This window comes from Pinus tabuliformis, chromosome 4_2 (assembly GCF_031772625.1).
Source record: "Pinus tabuliformis cultivar Carrire ecotype Pingquan chromosome 4_2, CPIR1, whole genome shotgun sequence".
NCBI lineage: Eukaryota > Viridiplantae > Streptophyta > Pinopsida > Pinales > Pinaceae > Pinus > Pinus tabuliformis.
The window spans coordinates 1034241914-1034259228 of NC_142304.1; the positions used below are offsets into that span (position 1 = coordinate 1034241914).

The 17315-nt window shown below is 38.3% G+C and overlaps 1 protein-coding gene across 2 annotated transcripts in view; it reads left to right on the forward strand.

Annotated features, from left to right (window-relative positions):
- Positions 1 to 17315, forward strand: part of LOC149173151 (enhancer of mRNA-decapping protein 4-like) — a 105105-nt gene that overhangs the window by 41545 nt on the left and 46245 nt on the right. For both annotated transcript variants that reach the window (XM_089424513.1, XM_089424514.1), the window contains exons 5-6: positions 1985 to 2113; positions 2370 to 4022. In XM_089424513.1, the coding sequence (XP_089280639.1) occupies positions 1985 to 2113; positions 2370 to 4022 (1782 nt within the window). The remainder of the gene's footprint in view (positions 1 to 1984; positions 2114 to 2369; positions 4023 to 17315) is intronic.

Below are 17315 nucleotides of genomic sequence, written 5' to 3' on the forward strand. Positions count from 1 at the left end.
TGGATGAGACGCTCATTTTTGTACTTACTATTATCATTTATGATATTATCCTTTTTGTATGAGGACGAATGCATCGTTTCAGTGTTTCAGTCTTCATATTTATAATATATCTAATGGTTTTAGTTTTAAATGTTGTGATTTATAAATGGATTTGATTTTTGAAATCTAAAAGTGTTTTTAAAATTTTTAAAAATATTATTATATTTTTTTGTACTTGTATCCTTGCTGTATCCAGATCTAGGATTTTAAAAAAACTAGCGAATCTGGATCTGGATTTGTATTCGTATCCGAATGCTAGTAACTTAGCATTTAAGATTGAAAAATTCTTTAAAAGAGGGTTTCACTCTTAGTTTTCACCAAATTGTTGGCAATTAATCGTAATTTCCCTTGTCTTTCCTTTTCATCATTTTACTTAAATTTTCAACATTACCATTAATTGTTTTAGGATGTTTGAGAGTGGTTCCAACCTCATAGGACTTAATATGGAGAAAGTAGAATTATTGTCCCATTCAAAATTCAACAGACTTAACAATTTTCAGGATTTTAGGATTGGTAGTATTGTAGCATTTTTATTAGATTATATTATGTATGAGGGTATGGAATTCACAGTTAATCAGGGGTACCAAGCCCTTTATGTACCTTGATGTTAGTGATATTTTTTGTTGGACTCCGTCGTGTCATTAGCAAAACGGTGCCCGTCAATCAACCAAAATCATTGATTGGGCATGCCAAGCTTTTTGTACCATATTTTAAAGTTTGGATTGGGGAGTTTCATCAAAACTGGGTAGTGTTGATTGATGTCCCTAGAGGATTGACATAGAGACAAAAGGTGATACTAATGGTGAGGATCCCAATATAAGCGATGGTGGAACAATGCTTGTCATTTAAGTGTTTTTACCAGTGAAACATGAATCTTTGATCACTTGCAAGTCAAACTCCGCACTTCCCTCAAACGATCCAATTCATCTCTGGACAAGTCAAACTCGCGTTGACAAGTTTGACTTGTGGTCAAAGCTAGTTTGACTCACGACTCACCTATTAACCATGATTTTTGAGACCAAGGCGATTTTCAGCACTTGACTCCGTGAGCACGTGTTTTAACATTTAGGGTTGCCGCATTGTTCGTCACGCGGGTTAGTTAGTTTAAAAATTAAACGTCAGTCCATAACTCACTGCTCACTGCTCAGGCCTGGCAACTCATACACTGAGAAGGTAATAGAGGCACGGTTTCAATCTCAATTTACTATGCATAATAGAGGTGTAGTGTGCAGTATGCTCCAATGCTAGCTTCAGCATGTGCTTTGTCAGAGATTTCAGTAGCAAAACCATTATCATATCATTTCAGCACTAATCAAGAGATTTCAGTTATTGCTTTTTTACTGATTAATATGTAGTGTTTTATAAACTTTTAGAAGTAGATGCTTCTGGTTCTATGTAGTCACTGGTTAGAAGTCAGGACTCAGTACTTTCAATCTTGTTTGGACACATAACATATATGAGATACTTATTCATTTATGATATTTTGGACATCTATTGATATTATGCATTGTTTGGACATGGTTTTGTTGAATATCAATGAAAAAAGTTTTTTTAATTTATTATATGTGTATATCTTAATTTATTGAATTCACTGATTTTTTCCCGATCCAATTAAAACTCTTCGCTCTTTTGCTTCGCTGATTTATTGCCGATTCCGAGTCTGGTAACATTGGTTTTTATTCATTTATTCACAGTGGTTTCATTTCGAGTTTCAGTATAATGTGCTATATATATATATATCGTTTCCCTGTTTCCAAATTTTTGGGGGATAATGTTTCCCTGTATCATTCAACTTAGGATTCAAGTAATATAGCTATCTCTTATTTCATGGATGCATGCAACTATTGAATTGATTTAGTTAATATCGTTAAGCTATTCTGTTGGATCAGTTAATATAATTTTTAAAATTAGATTTAATGATATTTTATATTGGTCATGTCTGCAGGTCCAAATCTGGGGAGATAAGAAGATGCTTCCCATGGCAACACTTGAACCTCATGATGGGCAGCCTGTTGGCTCAGTTGCATTTCTAACAGTACCTCGTCGTCCTGATCACATAGTTCTTTTAACTGCTGTACGTATGTCCATTGCTCAAAGTATTCTTCGAGCAGGCTTGTACAATAAGTATTTACTATAAAAATTAGATATGCTAAAGCTAAAATACGTTGGGATGGTCAGTTTTTCTTAGAAAACAAGGGAAACTGATTTATTGGAATGATTATTGGTCAACAAATTGGCTGTGGACAGTATCCTGTGTCAAAATATTTTCTTTTCTCTGACTGGTTAAGTGTTTTAATGCACTTGAAACTTACATTTTTAGTATCTTACAGGGTCACCTTAATCGAGAACTGAAGTTATGGGTGTCTGCAAGTTCAGATGGTTGGTTATCATCATCAGATTCAGAAAATTGGCAGTGTATTCAAACACTTGAACTCAGGAGTTCTTTAGAGCCAAGACATGAGATTGCCTTTTTTAATCAAGTTTTAGTTATACCCCGTACAAGCCTGATTTTACTGGCAAATGCCAGAAAAAATGCCATATATGGAGTACATATAGAATATGGCTCTAAACCTGCAACCACACGCATGGACTATCTAGCAGAGTTTTCTGTAGCAATGCCTATTTTAAGTCTTACTGCTACAAGCGAGAATGTTGTTGATGGGGAAGGAACAGTTCAGGTTTATTGTGTTCAAACTCAGGCAATTCAACAGTATGCCCTGGACTTGTCTCAGTGTCAGCCACAACTTGTAGAACCTATAGCTCCAGAAAAGGATGCATCTGCCTCTCGAATATTTGAGATATCTGCCTCATCAGCTTTCACACCTGTTGAACCATCTCAAGGCAACAATGTAGGTCAAGTGATAACTGGTGATTCTCGAGCTAAGTCCCCTGGGCCTGTGAATGCTACCGAGAAGGCATCCACAAGCAGAAGCCCTGTCTTTGTGAGTTCCGTGGAATCTTCTGATATGCATAATCCATTGGCCATGTCTGGTGTGGGTTCCAAGTATGGTGTCTCTATTTCTCCAGGTATTCTTACTGACAATCCCCCTTTATCTTCTCAAGTTCCTGTTCCTTTAAGTCCAAGATTGTCTGGAAGACACTTACGTCCGAAGAGTCCATCCAGAAACTTTGAACAGACACTAGCTGCTGTTTCTTCTGCTGGAGACCCAGAATATTTGTTGGCGAGAAAAATTGACAGTGTCCTTACAACTTTACCTGATATGGCTTCTTTGGAGGCAGTTGGTAATAGTTGTAAAGTAGACGATTGTTTAAAGAAAGATGATGAAAAGATAGGGCAAAGTCACCTATGTGCTGCAATGAAGCCAAGCATAGCAATTGAGTGCCAAGTAAGCTCCAGCCCAACACATCTTGTAACTCCATCACAGCTCATGTGTATGGCAGTGACGTCCGAAAATATGGCTATTACAAACGAAACAAACAAAAGGGATAATATAGAAGTGAAGAATATGAAACTTGAGACTAAAGTAGAAACTATAACTAGCTTGAGTCAATTACAGGAATCATCTTCAAAGAAGGAAGTAGAAAATGCATCTGTTCTTACAGATACAGTGGACAAAACATTTAGTTCTCAAGCTTCAGAACAAAGTAATGAAAATGCAAGAGAGAGTGCTGCTTTGTCTACAGAGTCTCTCAATGTAGAAGAAAATCAAATTGGAGAGGAAGTTATTGATGATAGAGAACAGCTTTTAAATGTGTGCACGGAGGATGTTCAAGAAAATCAAAAGGGTGCGGCTGGCAAGGTCTCAGAGTCTGTGTCGATACTTGCAACATCACAGTCTCTGTCAGGTGGGAAGGGTAAGGAAATCAAGAAAATTGGATCAGAATCAGTACCTTCATCTTCGTCAGGAAGCTCTTTCATTTCTATGGGATCTTCTGATGGCCAGCCAAGCAGCAACACAAGTGTGCCTTCAGCAGAAACTATTTCTGCTCATATTTTAGCAATGCATGAAGCACTAAACCAGGTAGGTACTAGGCCATTTAATTCAAAAACAATGGCAATATTTGAATATCATTATGCTTTAATATAAATGCTTTATTTTCTTTTTAATTGATAGATCTCTATTTATCCTTCCACATTTTTCATCTGTGCATGCTGTAGCTTAGAGACTTATCGTCTCCTTATGTTTGGTATACAAGCCTTTTACTTGAGAATATTCTTGCTACTTTCTTCCTGCCAAAGGGAGCTCAATCGCTTCGTATTTTATTTAATGCACACTTCCCTTCTGAAGATAGATATGTCGTTGGAACAGTCAGAGAAGTTTGTGTGATGATACAAGGATGAAACCAACCTGATTCAAAGCAAATCCGGTTAAGGGACAATGTTGTGTATGGATGACCTAATTATGATCTCCCAATAAAAACTTAGTTTCTGTATTTTTGGGAAATTAGATAGTGATGTTGAATTTCATGCCAAAGGGAGCTACAAAAAAGGTCAATGGAGCCTTTGAGAGGGTTAAAGTATCTGCTCTCTCCTGAAACACACCAACATATCATCAACAATAAGGAGATGGGAAAATTCCACCTGATCAGCGAACCTCATACCAAGGATTGAATTTCTGGATCTATGTTCATTAATAATCTTACTGAAAGCATATGCATCAATAAGGAATAATAGAGAAGAGACAGGGCACCCCTGTTGAAGCCTTCTGGAAACATTGAAAAAATCAGATGGGACGCCATTAATCATTACCACAAAAGAGGCTGATTGCAGACATCCCATGATCCAGCTTACCAGCTCCAATGCAAAACCCAATTGGATAAGTACCAGTCGTAAAAGGTCCAGTCCATCCTGTCATATACTTTGGATAGGTCCAATTTTAAAATAGCTGCTTTCAACTTAGATGTTTGACAGAGTGGAAAATTTCCTAAGCCAAACCCACAGCTTCATGGATGTTCCTATTTTGGAGGAAGCCAAACTGATGCTCAGAAATGAAAGTATCAAGAACAGGCTTGATGTGTCTAGCAGTTATCTTTGAAATTAACTTATGGAAAAGTGGGTCTGTTTTGGTGCATGATATTCCTCAAGTAATTGGCTATGCACATACATGACTTACACCCCTCCCTAAACAATATGACATTATCCAATAATAAATTAAATGGCATGGTGATCAAACCAGGTTGATATAATCATGACCTGCATGGTTTGTGACCATTGTTTCTGAACACAAAGGGTTATGCTTAGAAAGCATGGCCTTATCTAGCTATTTAAGGTTTATATATTTTTTGCATATTCATGAAGTAAATCAATTAACTTCTTCCTTTCCTCCTCCGTGGTACCCTTACCAATTTTCACAATTTTCGGATCCCTAGAGGTACCACTGTTTACTTCAATGTATTCCCCTGGATCAATCTTCTTCTCTTCTCTTTTCTTTGTAGCATCATGCCTATCAAAAAGCTGCTCTAATGCTTTCCTACCCCTTGGGATAGGATTCATTACATCTTCATTAACACAATTACATCCTTCCTCCTTGTAAACAATGTTTAAATCTTCAAACCTTCTAAGTTATTCAAGAAGCAAACTACTTGACTATCATCATTAAACACTTGCCAATGCTCAACATTATCGGGAATTGAAAGCCTAAAAATAACTTCCATCTTGACTTGATCATTTACTAACTCATCAGATAATTGCAAAGTAGATGCTGCCACTGCAAGTTCATCAGCATGGATGTTCTTTTCTCTAGGGACAGCTTGAAGATCAAGAGCATCAAAAAGTTCCGTAGTGTCCCAAACTGCGTTTCGATATCTCTTGAGTCTATTATTCTTACAAGCAAATTTATTTTTTATTTGCATAATGACCAAATCTGAATCTCCTTTGATACTAAGCAATTCAATCTTTAAATCCTTTGCCAATTCGAGACCCAACAGTAGAGCTTCATACTCAGCTACATTGTTGGTAGCTTCAAATTCCAATCTATATGCAAATTTGAAAATATGACCAAGGGGAGACTTTAACACAATGCCAACACCTTTGCCATGCCTAGAAGCTGCACCATCAAAATACATATACCATACTTGATTCTTTAAATCAACAATCTTTTCATCGAAGGGAACTATAGAGTTGGAAAAAATAGCATAATTCCCAAGGCTAGGTTGTTATGTTATAATCTCGTTATGAGGCCTCTTTCACATGAAATCTTCTTTCAGGCTCCCTATCAAGCCTTACAAAACCACTGCCTCTAGGAGAAGGAATAGTAGCATAAGTCCAATTCATTTGAATACTCCCTCCTAGATCAAAAGCCCACGTTCTTGATAGCAACATACCCCAAGAATCAGGTACATCAATCACAATGATGTCCATGGAAATCATTATATCAGGATAAACGGACAAATGCACTTGTAAATCCTTAATTAAACCATGCACTTCAATTCTCTTAGAATCCATGGCACAAATGTTGTGATAAGGTCTAGAAACCCTTAAGTTAAGTTGTTCCATGACCCTTTTGGTCATGACACAGGCTGATGCACCAAAATCGAACATGCAATTTGATCTGAAAATGAAGATCTTAGATTACTTTTAAGGTATTACAGACTCATGTGCATGGATTAGCCTATATTACTTAGTGCAACAGATCGATAAGATTGCGAATAATATAGACAATTGAGCAGTTAGAGAAGCATAATAGACAAACACACATAAACACAACAAGTTTAATATGGAGTTCACCCAAAACTCTTGGGCTACGTCTCCTGGTCCAACCTTCAGTGGTGACCTCTCTATTATGTCTTCAAGAGCAAAGTTTTACAAAATGTGAGCTCAAATTGAGTCTCAACACACAGATACAAACAACAGGAGTTTGCTTGAATCCCTCAAGCCTCTCTGAGTACATAGACTCTTTCTTTCACTCTCTGTCTCTGTACTGCTGCTTTTTTTTGTTTGTTTGTTTTTTGGTTTGTCTCTGTCAGTCTGTGGCTTTAAAGCCAATCGGTGCTCATTTCCCCTTCTCGGGCTCTCTAGCTCTCGGCCTCTGTCTGCTCGAATCCCCTTCTAAACGTTAGCAATCATGGAATAACGTCTTCAGGGACGATGGCCACCTGTTCTGCAACGGAAGGGACCATCGGGACTTTGAAATCCCCAAAAATGGCGTTTTTTGTTTACACAGAGAAACACTGTAAAACATGGGAAAAATCTGCCAAATCATTGTTCATCGGACTTCAAATATTATGAATTCCGCCCTATATTCCATCGGGTCTGCCTTTAAATTGCTATCGCATATCCACTGTTGATCTATGTGATCCTGATCCAACGGTTGAGATTCATTTCGGGTGGCGAAGGCGTACAGAGATTGCCCGCCCGAAAATGCAGTTTACTCATGCCACGTGTCGGCCAGTGGATGGGATTGGGCGAAGCCCGTCCAATACCACATACCGCCTAAGGCCTGACCGAAATCTTGCCTATTACGGAACTCAAAACATATATATTTGCATGTATATCCCTTTCGGGTCTGGATTCATCGCTTTATTCGCATTTCCTTTGCATTTTGTTTATTTAACGAAAATGCGAAATACAAAGGAAAATGCCGTTTTCCGGATCTCAAAATATATAAAACATCATCTATAACTTCATCGGGTCCGGCTATCACAAGCCATATTTATATCGGCCTCGCTCCTTTGTGTAGCCCTAATGTGATATTGCGATGCAATTGATCGCAATCGCATCTCGCATAGAACCCCGGGCCATTTGTAAGCGCTCCTTTGTAATCGCCGATTGCGATATCGCGAGTTAACCTGGGTCGTCGATCTACGCGCTTGATCGACGGTCCTCGTTGACCCGCGCTGATCGCAATCACAATTGTCATATGATAGGCTCCGATATCCTCCGCCTGCCACCGCCGATTGCGATATGCCAATCGGATCTGGATTGTTGATCGGCCAGATTTGACGACTCTTGTGCAAAGTTGGTTTGACCTCCGATAGGCTCGATTTCATTGTTTTCTTCATGTTTTTGCCTCCCGATAGTGTTATCCGCCATTTTTAAAGGTTCTCTTTTTGCGATAGTTTTTGGATTTTGAAGACTTAGAGGGTGATTTGGATCCATTTTGGATCACGCCTTCCCACTGAAAAAGCTTTTGGACCACCAAAAGTTGGTTTTTAAGCATCAATCAAGTGAGGATATAGCTTCCTCACTTGTCCAATTTCTATCCATCGTGCACTGCTTGGTTTTGAACCTTTGAGTCCAATTTTGAGGTACTCAACATCCCCTCTGTGCGTTGTTCTCACTTTCCTGTCTAGAACTGTATCTTCCTGCAACTCATTGAGATATTCATGCAACAGATCATCAATAGAAGGCAACTGACTTTTCTCTTCGGGATCTTCAACCAATAAAGGTTCATATAGACTCAAGTTCTCTGCATTAATGACTGAATAGATATGCATATAAGCTAGCAAATCAAGGCGAAAAGCGTTCTCACCAATTTTCTCAAGTATCTTGAAAGGTCCATACCTTATTGGCTTCAGCTTCTTTCCTTCACCTTGCATTTTGTCTTTGCTGATGTACAGCGAGACTTGATCACCAACTTGGAAGCTATGCTCAATTCGATGCTTGTCATGCCTTGCCTTGTACTTGGCCGGGCTACTTTCTAGCTGTTCCTGCACTGCCTGGTGAATTTCTTGGATCTGTTCAATGAACTTGGTTGCTTTGTTGACATCACTGTGTCCATCAACCGCTATGTCTTTTCCAAAGACAAAATCCAAGAGAGACCTTGGTGTAAAACCAAAACAAGTCTCAAAAGGAGATCTCTGTGTAGAAGAGTGCTTGGCACGGTTATAAGCATGTTGCACATAACACAAATATTCATCCCAAAGCTTGGGATGCTTGCTGCAATAGCCCCTAAGAAACTGGATCACTATCTTGTTGCCCACCTCTGTTTGGCCATCTGCTTGCGGATGAAAGGCTGTGCTTTTCTTCAATCTGGTGTCCATCAATTTCCACAGAGTTGACCAAAACTTCCCAACAAATCGGGAATCTCGATCAGATTTAATGGAAGTGGGTAACCCAAAATGAACCCATACATGCTAAAAGAACAACTCAGCTGTTTGTTCAGATGTAATTTGCTTGTTACAAGGTATTATAATACACATTTTGCTGAACCTGTCCACAATAACATATAAATAGTCATGATTTTTTCTAGATTTTGGCATTCCCCCAACAAAGTCCATGGAAACACTTTCCCAAGGACGAGAAGGAACTGGAAGTGGAGTGTAAAAGCCTAATTTTCTATTGCTGGGCTTGCTTTTAGCACACATGGTACACATTTTAGTATATCTAGAAACTGCTTCATGCATTCTTGGCCAATAACAGAACCTTTGTAGTTGTGCAACTGTTTTACTTACACCAAAATGGCTTGATATAAGAGAAGTATGTGCTTCCCAAATTATGTTAACTCTTTCAGTTTGTGGAATGCATAACTTTCCCAAATGATACAAGAGTTGGTCCTTAACATAATAATCCAATTCTTCTACTTGTTTGCCATGACTTAAAGTTGCATATACATCTTTAAAATCTATATCTTGAGCATATTGTTCAATGTAGCTTTCATGCATTACTGAGTTATGGTTAAGTATAGTAGATGCATTTACAATTGGTCTGGACAACATATCTGCAACTTTATTGTGTATGCCCTTCTTATATTTGATGACTAGATGAAACTGCTATAGAAAACCCATCCACCTATAGTCTCTTGATTGCTGCAATTTAGTTTGTGAGTGCAAATATTGAAGTGGTTGATGGTCTGTATGGACGATTGTTTCTTTGCCCATTAAGTAATGTTTCCACTTTTTCACACTTTGTACTAATGCATACAATTCTTTATCATATGTGGGATAATTAACTACTGCAGAATTAAATGTCTCAGAATGATAGCGTATGGGTTTACCATGTTGCATCAACACTGCTCCCATGGCATAGTCACTGGCATCTGTTTCAATCTCAAATGGTCGTTGAAGATCTGGCAGTGCGAGTACTAGTGCTGTATTAATTTTTTCTTTTAAGGTGTCGAAGGCTTTTTGCTGTTTGCCTCCCCATTGAAACACCTTATTCAATCCTGTTAAAGCATGTAAGGGAGCTGCAATCAAAGAAAAGTTAGCAATAAACTTTCTCCAATATTGTGCTACTCCTAGGAAGCTCCTAACTTCTGAAGCAGATTGTTCACAATGACTTCAACCTTAGAGGGATCTATCTTCAATTCACCACCCCCTACAATGTGAGCCAAATAATTTAAAGATGTTTTGCCGAATTCACATTTTGACAATTTCACATAGAGATTTTCCCTTTTCAAAACATCTAAAGTCTGCATTACATGCTTCAAATGTTCTTCCCATGTTTTACTGAAAACAAGAATGTTATCTAAATATACAATTACAAAATCATCAATAAAAGGTCTAAGTACATCATTCATAACTCTCATGAAAGTGGCAGGAGCATTAGTTAAGCCAAAAGGCATAACCAGCCACTCATACAACCCTTGTTTTGTTTTGAAAGCAGTCTTCCATGCATCTTGTTCTGCTACTTTGACCTGATGATAGCCACTATGTAAGTCCAATTTGGAAAAGTAAACTGCCTCTTTTAGCTGATCTAATAGATCATCAATGCGAGGAAGCGGATAACGATTCTTGATCATTATTTTATTCATTGCTTTGTAATCAATGTACATCCTCCACGAACCATCTTTCTTTCTCACCAACACAATTGGAGATCCGCATGGTGATGTGCTTGGCCTTATGAACCCTTTATCGAGCAGCTCCTGTACCTGCTTTTTGATCTCTGCATTCTCGAAAGCGGATAACCTATACATTCCGATGTTAGGCAATGGAGCATCTTGCTACAAATGAATATCATGTAAAATTTCCCTTTTGGGTGGCAGACCTTTAGGTTCTTGAAATAGGATATCATATTCTGAAACAATTTTTTCTAAATCGGCTTTCTGTTTAGCATCACAACCCTCAAATATATTGGTTTTATCAGGGTTCTTTTCCTTTACAACCATTAGTAAAAATTTCTTGCATGAATTTACAATTCTTTTCATCCGCCCTGAGTTTATGAGAGTGTAATTATTTTTGAGTTTATGAGCTCTTACAATATATTCTATTCCATCTTTGGTGAGTTGATACTTATTTTCAACTCTATAGAATATGGCTTTTCTATCATACAAGTAAGGACTTCCTAAAACAATATCACATATATCCAGGGGGAACTATATCTAACTCAACCTCATCTACAAATGTTGACCCAAATGCAAACCTAAGTTTACATTGTCTAGTCACTTGTAGCTTTGCTTTATCACATACCCAACCTAATGGATATGGCTTCTTGTGAGGTGTGGTTAGTAATCCCAGCTTCTTTACAATTGTTTCAGAAGTCAAGTTTACTTGTGATCCACTATCAAATAAAATATCAATCTTTTGATGCTTGGAAATAACTCTAATATGAAAAAGATCATGTTTTTTCCTCTCATTTTTTTTCATTATCAGTAGATTGTGCAGAATTACTAATAGATGCTTTAGAATTTTTACCTTTTATACTTGTGGCTGTGACTGTTGTTTCATCACCCGAGTCTGACGCCAAATCCTTCTGAATAGTAGCAGCAGTCTTATTTTTCTTGTCATCGAACTTCTTGGGTTTCAGCTCCGGATGCAAAGACTAGCAATGTTCATCATCATGTCCATCCTTCTTGCAGTGAGTGCATGAAGGTTTGTCTTTCTGTACAACGTTTGCCTTCCTCTCTTTCCATTTCTGCTTTTTCTTTTCCTTGTTCTTGCTTGCAGTGGGTTTTGATGATCCCCCAATCTCTGGGTTCACATTCTTGCCTCTAGCCTCTAGATTTGTAGCTTGAACGGATTGTTGAAAAGTGTGCAACAAGAAATGCTTGTTGAGATTGCAACAAGATGATGGAGCTTAGTGAAAAGAGTCGCCTTCACTAAGTGGGCCCGCAGGCTATTTTTGGCGCAAGTCTATTTTTAGACTATGTCTATTTTTAGACATATGGATCATGTCTATGGATGATTGATCAAGTTGGGAAAAATAGATGGACTTCTATTTTTGATGAAAGTGTGAGTGATCACAGTGTGAGTGATTACAGTGTGAGTGATCACAGTGTGAGTGATCAAAGTCAAAAATAGAAAAGTCAAATATTATTATCTCACAATAATATTTGGACTATAAACTTAATCTTATTCTCTTGGAGCACTTCAGTTTGAGCTACGGAAGTGGCACATGCAGCTGTCAGAAGGAAATTCGTTTTTCTTATGAGTCAGTTGAGTTGTTGCATGCATGACTTCAGTTAGAACTCAAGTGAGTTGAGTTTAGTGGACTGGAGGTACAGTTGATGGAGTTGTGTTCAGTTTAGCTTTGTTAAATTGGTTGTATTTAGTCTAACTGATCAATAGACTAAAGATGAGTTGGGTGAATTAGTTATTAATTAATTCACAAGTTATTAACTCATAATGCAACTATAGAATACATCAGTTAACTCAGTTGCATGTCAGTGCATGTTCAGTTCAACAGGGACAAGTGGTAGAGAATCAGATTGCTATCAGTTGTGACTATAGCTGTGCATGATGATTTGCACAATCAAAGGATTGAGTATGCCAATGAGTTTGCTCACGTATCTTCATGATATTATAGCTGTTGCTCACGTCCAACATAGTGTGGGTGACTATTTTGCAGTGTAAAATCGAGTTTGGGAAGCTATTCTCATCAGTTCTTGAGCAGGTTTGAGCAGTGGAGGCAGGCAAGCAGCGGGAGAGATTTGGAGATCAAATCTGAGCTGTATTGTGTGTAACAGGTGGAGATACTTGTGAGAAGTATTATGCTTTGTATTGTTACATGATTCAATCAATATAATATACAGATAGTGTGGGGTTTTTAGCGAGATGCTTTCCCCGGGATACATACTGTGTTTATGAGTTTGATTGATGCTTCTATGTGTGCCTGTGGATGTTTCTGCTTCTGTAATTTGATGATCAACGTAGAGGAGATTATGTATTATACATGTTCCGCTTAAATTGTATGATCAGGATAATCTCTGTTGAATATGTGTCATATTATTCAAAATTTCTACACGGATACCTCATTTATGCTAGTGGGGTTGAACATGAGAATGGTGTGCCTCAAATAGCTATGTAGACCACCTATATACTTCAACCAAGTTTAAGGTGAGTCTAGAGAAATGCCTAGAATTAAAGCTCTTTTTCTAAATTCCTGGGTATAGCTTTGTACACTAATTGGCGAAGAGTTTGCTAACTCATCATTGCTTACTACATATAAGCTAGTGGATAGAATTGTTTTTTAATGGCAGAAACAAATTCACTCTAGGTAGAAAGAATTTTACCATGCTTCTTCAAATCAGCTTGTGTCCTGCCTTCCTACCACACTAGGGCATTGCTTCCAAGGCGAAGGCTGGCCAGCTGAATCTTTCTCCTTTTTGAATCAATGTTCTGCATCCTGCAATACACATCAATCTGTCTAATCCAGTTATCTAGCTTTTCTGAATTTAATTCTCCATCATAGATTGGCAAATCAAATTTTACATCTAATTTAATCAAATATGTTTTCTTCTTTTTCTTTTCAGTGCTAGAAGGAGGAGTTGATGGAGGAGGCTCTTCCCCTTTCCCTTTGCCTTCTGAATGGGCAACTAGAAGAGGTTCCTCTACTCCTTTGCCTTGTTCAGGTGTTGAGGTACTTTCATCTCGATCCTTCTTAAATTACCGATACATTTCTTCCACCATGGCTCTCATGGTCATGAAACTGTCCATGAACTGAGATTCTGATTCCAATGGGACTTCTCCGGCCATTCTCCTCTGAGTGTAGACAATTCCAATTTCTTGATTAGTCTCAACAAGCTCTCCTTCTCTGAATTTGAGCTTTGACCTAGTTAGCATTCAACAATTCAACACAAGCTTGTCTAACGTTAGCAAACTTAAAGCTCTGATACCACTTGATTTGAAAATGAAGATCTTAGATTACTTTTAAGGTATTACAGACTCATGTGCATGGATTAGCCTATATTACTTAGTGCAACGGATCGATAAGATTGCGAATAATATAGACAATTGAGCAACTAGAGAAGCATGATAGACAAACACACATAAACACAACAAGTTTAATATGGAGTTCACCCAAAACTCTTGGGCTATGTCTCCTGGTCTAGCCTTCGGTGGTGACCTCTCTATTATGTCTTCAAGAGCAGAGTTTTACAAAATGTGAGCTCAAATTGAGTCTCAACACATAGATACAAACAATAGGAGTTTGCTTGAATCCCTCAAGCCTCCCTGAGTACACAGACTCTTTCTTTCACTCTCTGCCTCTGTTTTCTCTCAATCTCAGTACTGCTTTTTTTTCTTGTCTCTGTCAGTCTGTGGCTTTAAAGCCAATCGGTGCTGTTTGTTCGTTTCCCCTTCTCGGGCTCTCTGGCTCCCGACCTTTGTCCGCTCGAATCCCCTTCTGAGCATTAGTAATCATGGCATAACGTCTTCAGGGAAGTTGGCCACCTGTTCTACAATGGAAGGGACCATCGGGCCTTTGAAATCCCCAAAAATGGTGTTTTCTGTTTACACAGAGAAACACTGTAAAACACGGGAAAAATCTGCCAAATCACTGTTCATCGGACTTCAAATATTATGAATTCCGCCCTATATTCCATCGGGTTCGCCTTAAAATTGGTATCGCATATCCATCGTTGATCTGTGTGATCTTGATCCAATGGCTGAGATTCATTCCGGGCAGCGAAGGCGTACAGAGATTACTTGCCCGAAAAGGCGGTTTACTCACGCCATGTGTCGGCCAATGGATGGGATTGGGCGGAGCCCGTTCGATACCACTTACTGGCTAAGGCCCGAGCGAAATCCTGCCTATTAAGGAACTCAAAACATATCTATCTGCATGTATATCCCTTTCGGGTCCGGATTCATCGCTTTATTCGCATTTCCTTTGCATTTTGTTTATTTAATGAAAATGCGAAATACAAAGGAAAATGCTGTTTTCCGGATCTCAAAATATATAAAACATCATCTATAACTTCATCGGGTCCGGTTATCGCAAGCCATATTTATATCGGCCCTGCTCTTTTGTGTAGCCCCGATGCGATATTATGATGCAATTGATCGCAATCGCATATTGCATAGACCCCCGGGCCGTTTGTAAGCGCTCCTCTGTAATCGCCGATTGCGATATCGTGAGTTAAGCTGGGCTGTCGATCTGCGCGCTTGATTCACGGTCCTCGTTGACCCGTGCTGATTGCGATCGCAATTATCATATGATAGGCTACGATATCCTCCGCCTGCCTTTGCCGATTGCGATATGCTGATCGGATTTGGACCGTTGATCGGCCAGGTCCGACGGCTCCTGTGCAAAGTTGGTTTGACCTCCTATAGGCTCAATTTCATTGTTTTCTTCATGTTTTTGCCACCCGATAGTGTTATCCGCCATTTTTAAAGGTTCTCTTTTTGCGATAGTTTTTGGATTTTGAAGACTTGGAGGGTGATTTGGATCCATTTTGGATCACAGTTATACAATCGGAAACCATTAATAAGTAAAGAAATATAGAATGGTTGATGATCTTTATTATCTGGATTCATTCTTTGCAAATACACTGGAGCATCTTGATAACGAACTTCAGGAGCCTTTTCATGAAAGGACAAAGAGGCTCATCTTCACATCTTCATGATTATAGTCGGGACCTCTAGCACATTTTCCCAACCAGGCGCTAAAAGCTTTGAGATGAGCTTTAACACTAACCACATTATTGCCTTGAAAAGATGGCAACTTGTCAAGACCATTATCAGGAAGATCATGCGGATAACCTTGAATGTTAGCAAAGTTACAAGGGGCGAACAAGTCCATGATGTCTTGTTCAACCGGGTCAAGAAAAAGCAAATGGATATCAGGGATAGCTTCCTGTCCAAGATTATCAAGGAGTCTATGAGAAAGAAGTTTGTGTAATCGAACTCTAAGAGCCCTTTCATGATCTGGAGTAGGATTATACAAAAGACTTGGATTCCTTCTAGTAGCGATCCTTGCAAAAAATGTAACAAGTTAGTGAATAAATCGAATCAAAGTAAACTTATCTCTGACAACGGCGTCAGAAAATGTTGTCGCCTAAGATGTACACCTAAGTGCGGGAAAAGTTTCTAATCCCGCAAGGTATAATCTTGAAGGCACAACCCTCATAATAGGGGCTGTCACCTAATCCCTACTCACTCCGTTTAAGCTCTCTCCTAGATAAGCTAAGGGGGGGTAAACTCTAAGGATAGTTAGAAAGGGAAATCTTGTTGCAACAACAAGTCTAAGATACTAAGGGCAAGGCAATTCTTTATCTAAGCAACTTGATTACTAAAAGAGCAATGTAAACATTTAACAAGACAATCCCAATAAGTTAAATAAGACAATGACTAGATTAACAATGATAAACCAATGCTTTATAACAATGCTTAGAAGAGATTCAACACTCGCAAGATATTTCAAGTCACGAGATAAATAATGTTGCAAGACAAGTCTTAGTATAGGAAATGGCACAATATTGAAAGATGAGCAGAAAATCTACCTTGCAAGAATAAAAGAAACTTGTATTTTGCTTTTAAAGAGACGCTCAAATAAATGTAACAATATCAATGGACAATGAGCAAGGAAATTAAATGACAATACAAGAGCAGTAATATAGAATTGCAAGTAAAGATGGAGTGCTCACAAAATAACAATATGCCAAATTAGGCAAAGCCGGATAGGTGGATGCAAACTAAGCTATGTGGAATGCAAAATCTAACTCTAGAATGCAAATATTGATGCAAGATTTCAATGGACTACAATGATAACAATGTTGTTTCAAGGAAAGTAAAATGTCAATAAACTTGTAATCACAAAGTAGCTAAATGCTTCAAAGCACAAGGTTACTTGTTAATGACAATGATCAATGAAACAACAAAGACAATGCTAACTTAAAACAAAACTTAGTTTAGATGGCTCTTCACATCAAGGAGTTTAGAATAGAGATAACATCTTTACAAAACCAACAACCTCCTCAAGAGAGAGGCAGATCCACATATGATAGCTTTAATTATTTCAATGATCAGTCCTTAAGCATTTGGCTCTGCAACAAAGTGATTGCAAAGGAAAGGTTCTTGAATCAGATAAGAAGGATGTGATCTTTTCAATGAAACAGTCCCAAATCAAATACTTTCTCTGCTACCAAGACACTTGCCACCAGTAATGTATATTCCTTGTGAAACAAATGTCAGCTTTTGAAGAAATGGTGAACAAGTGG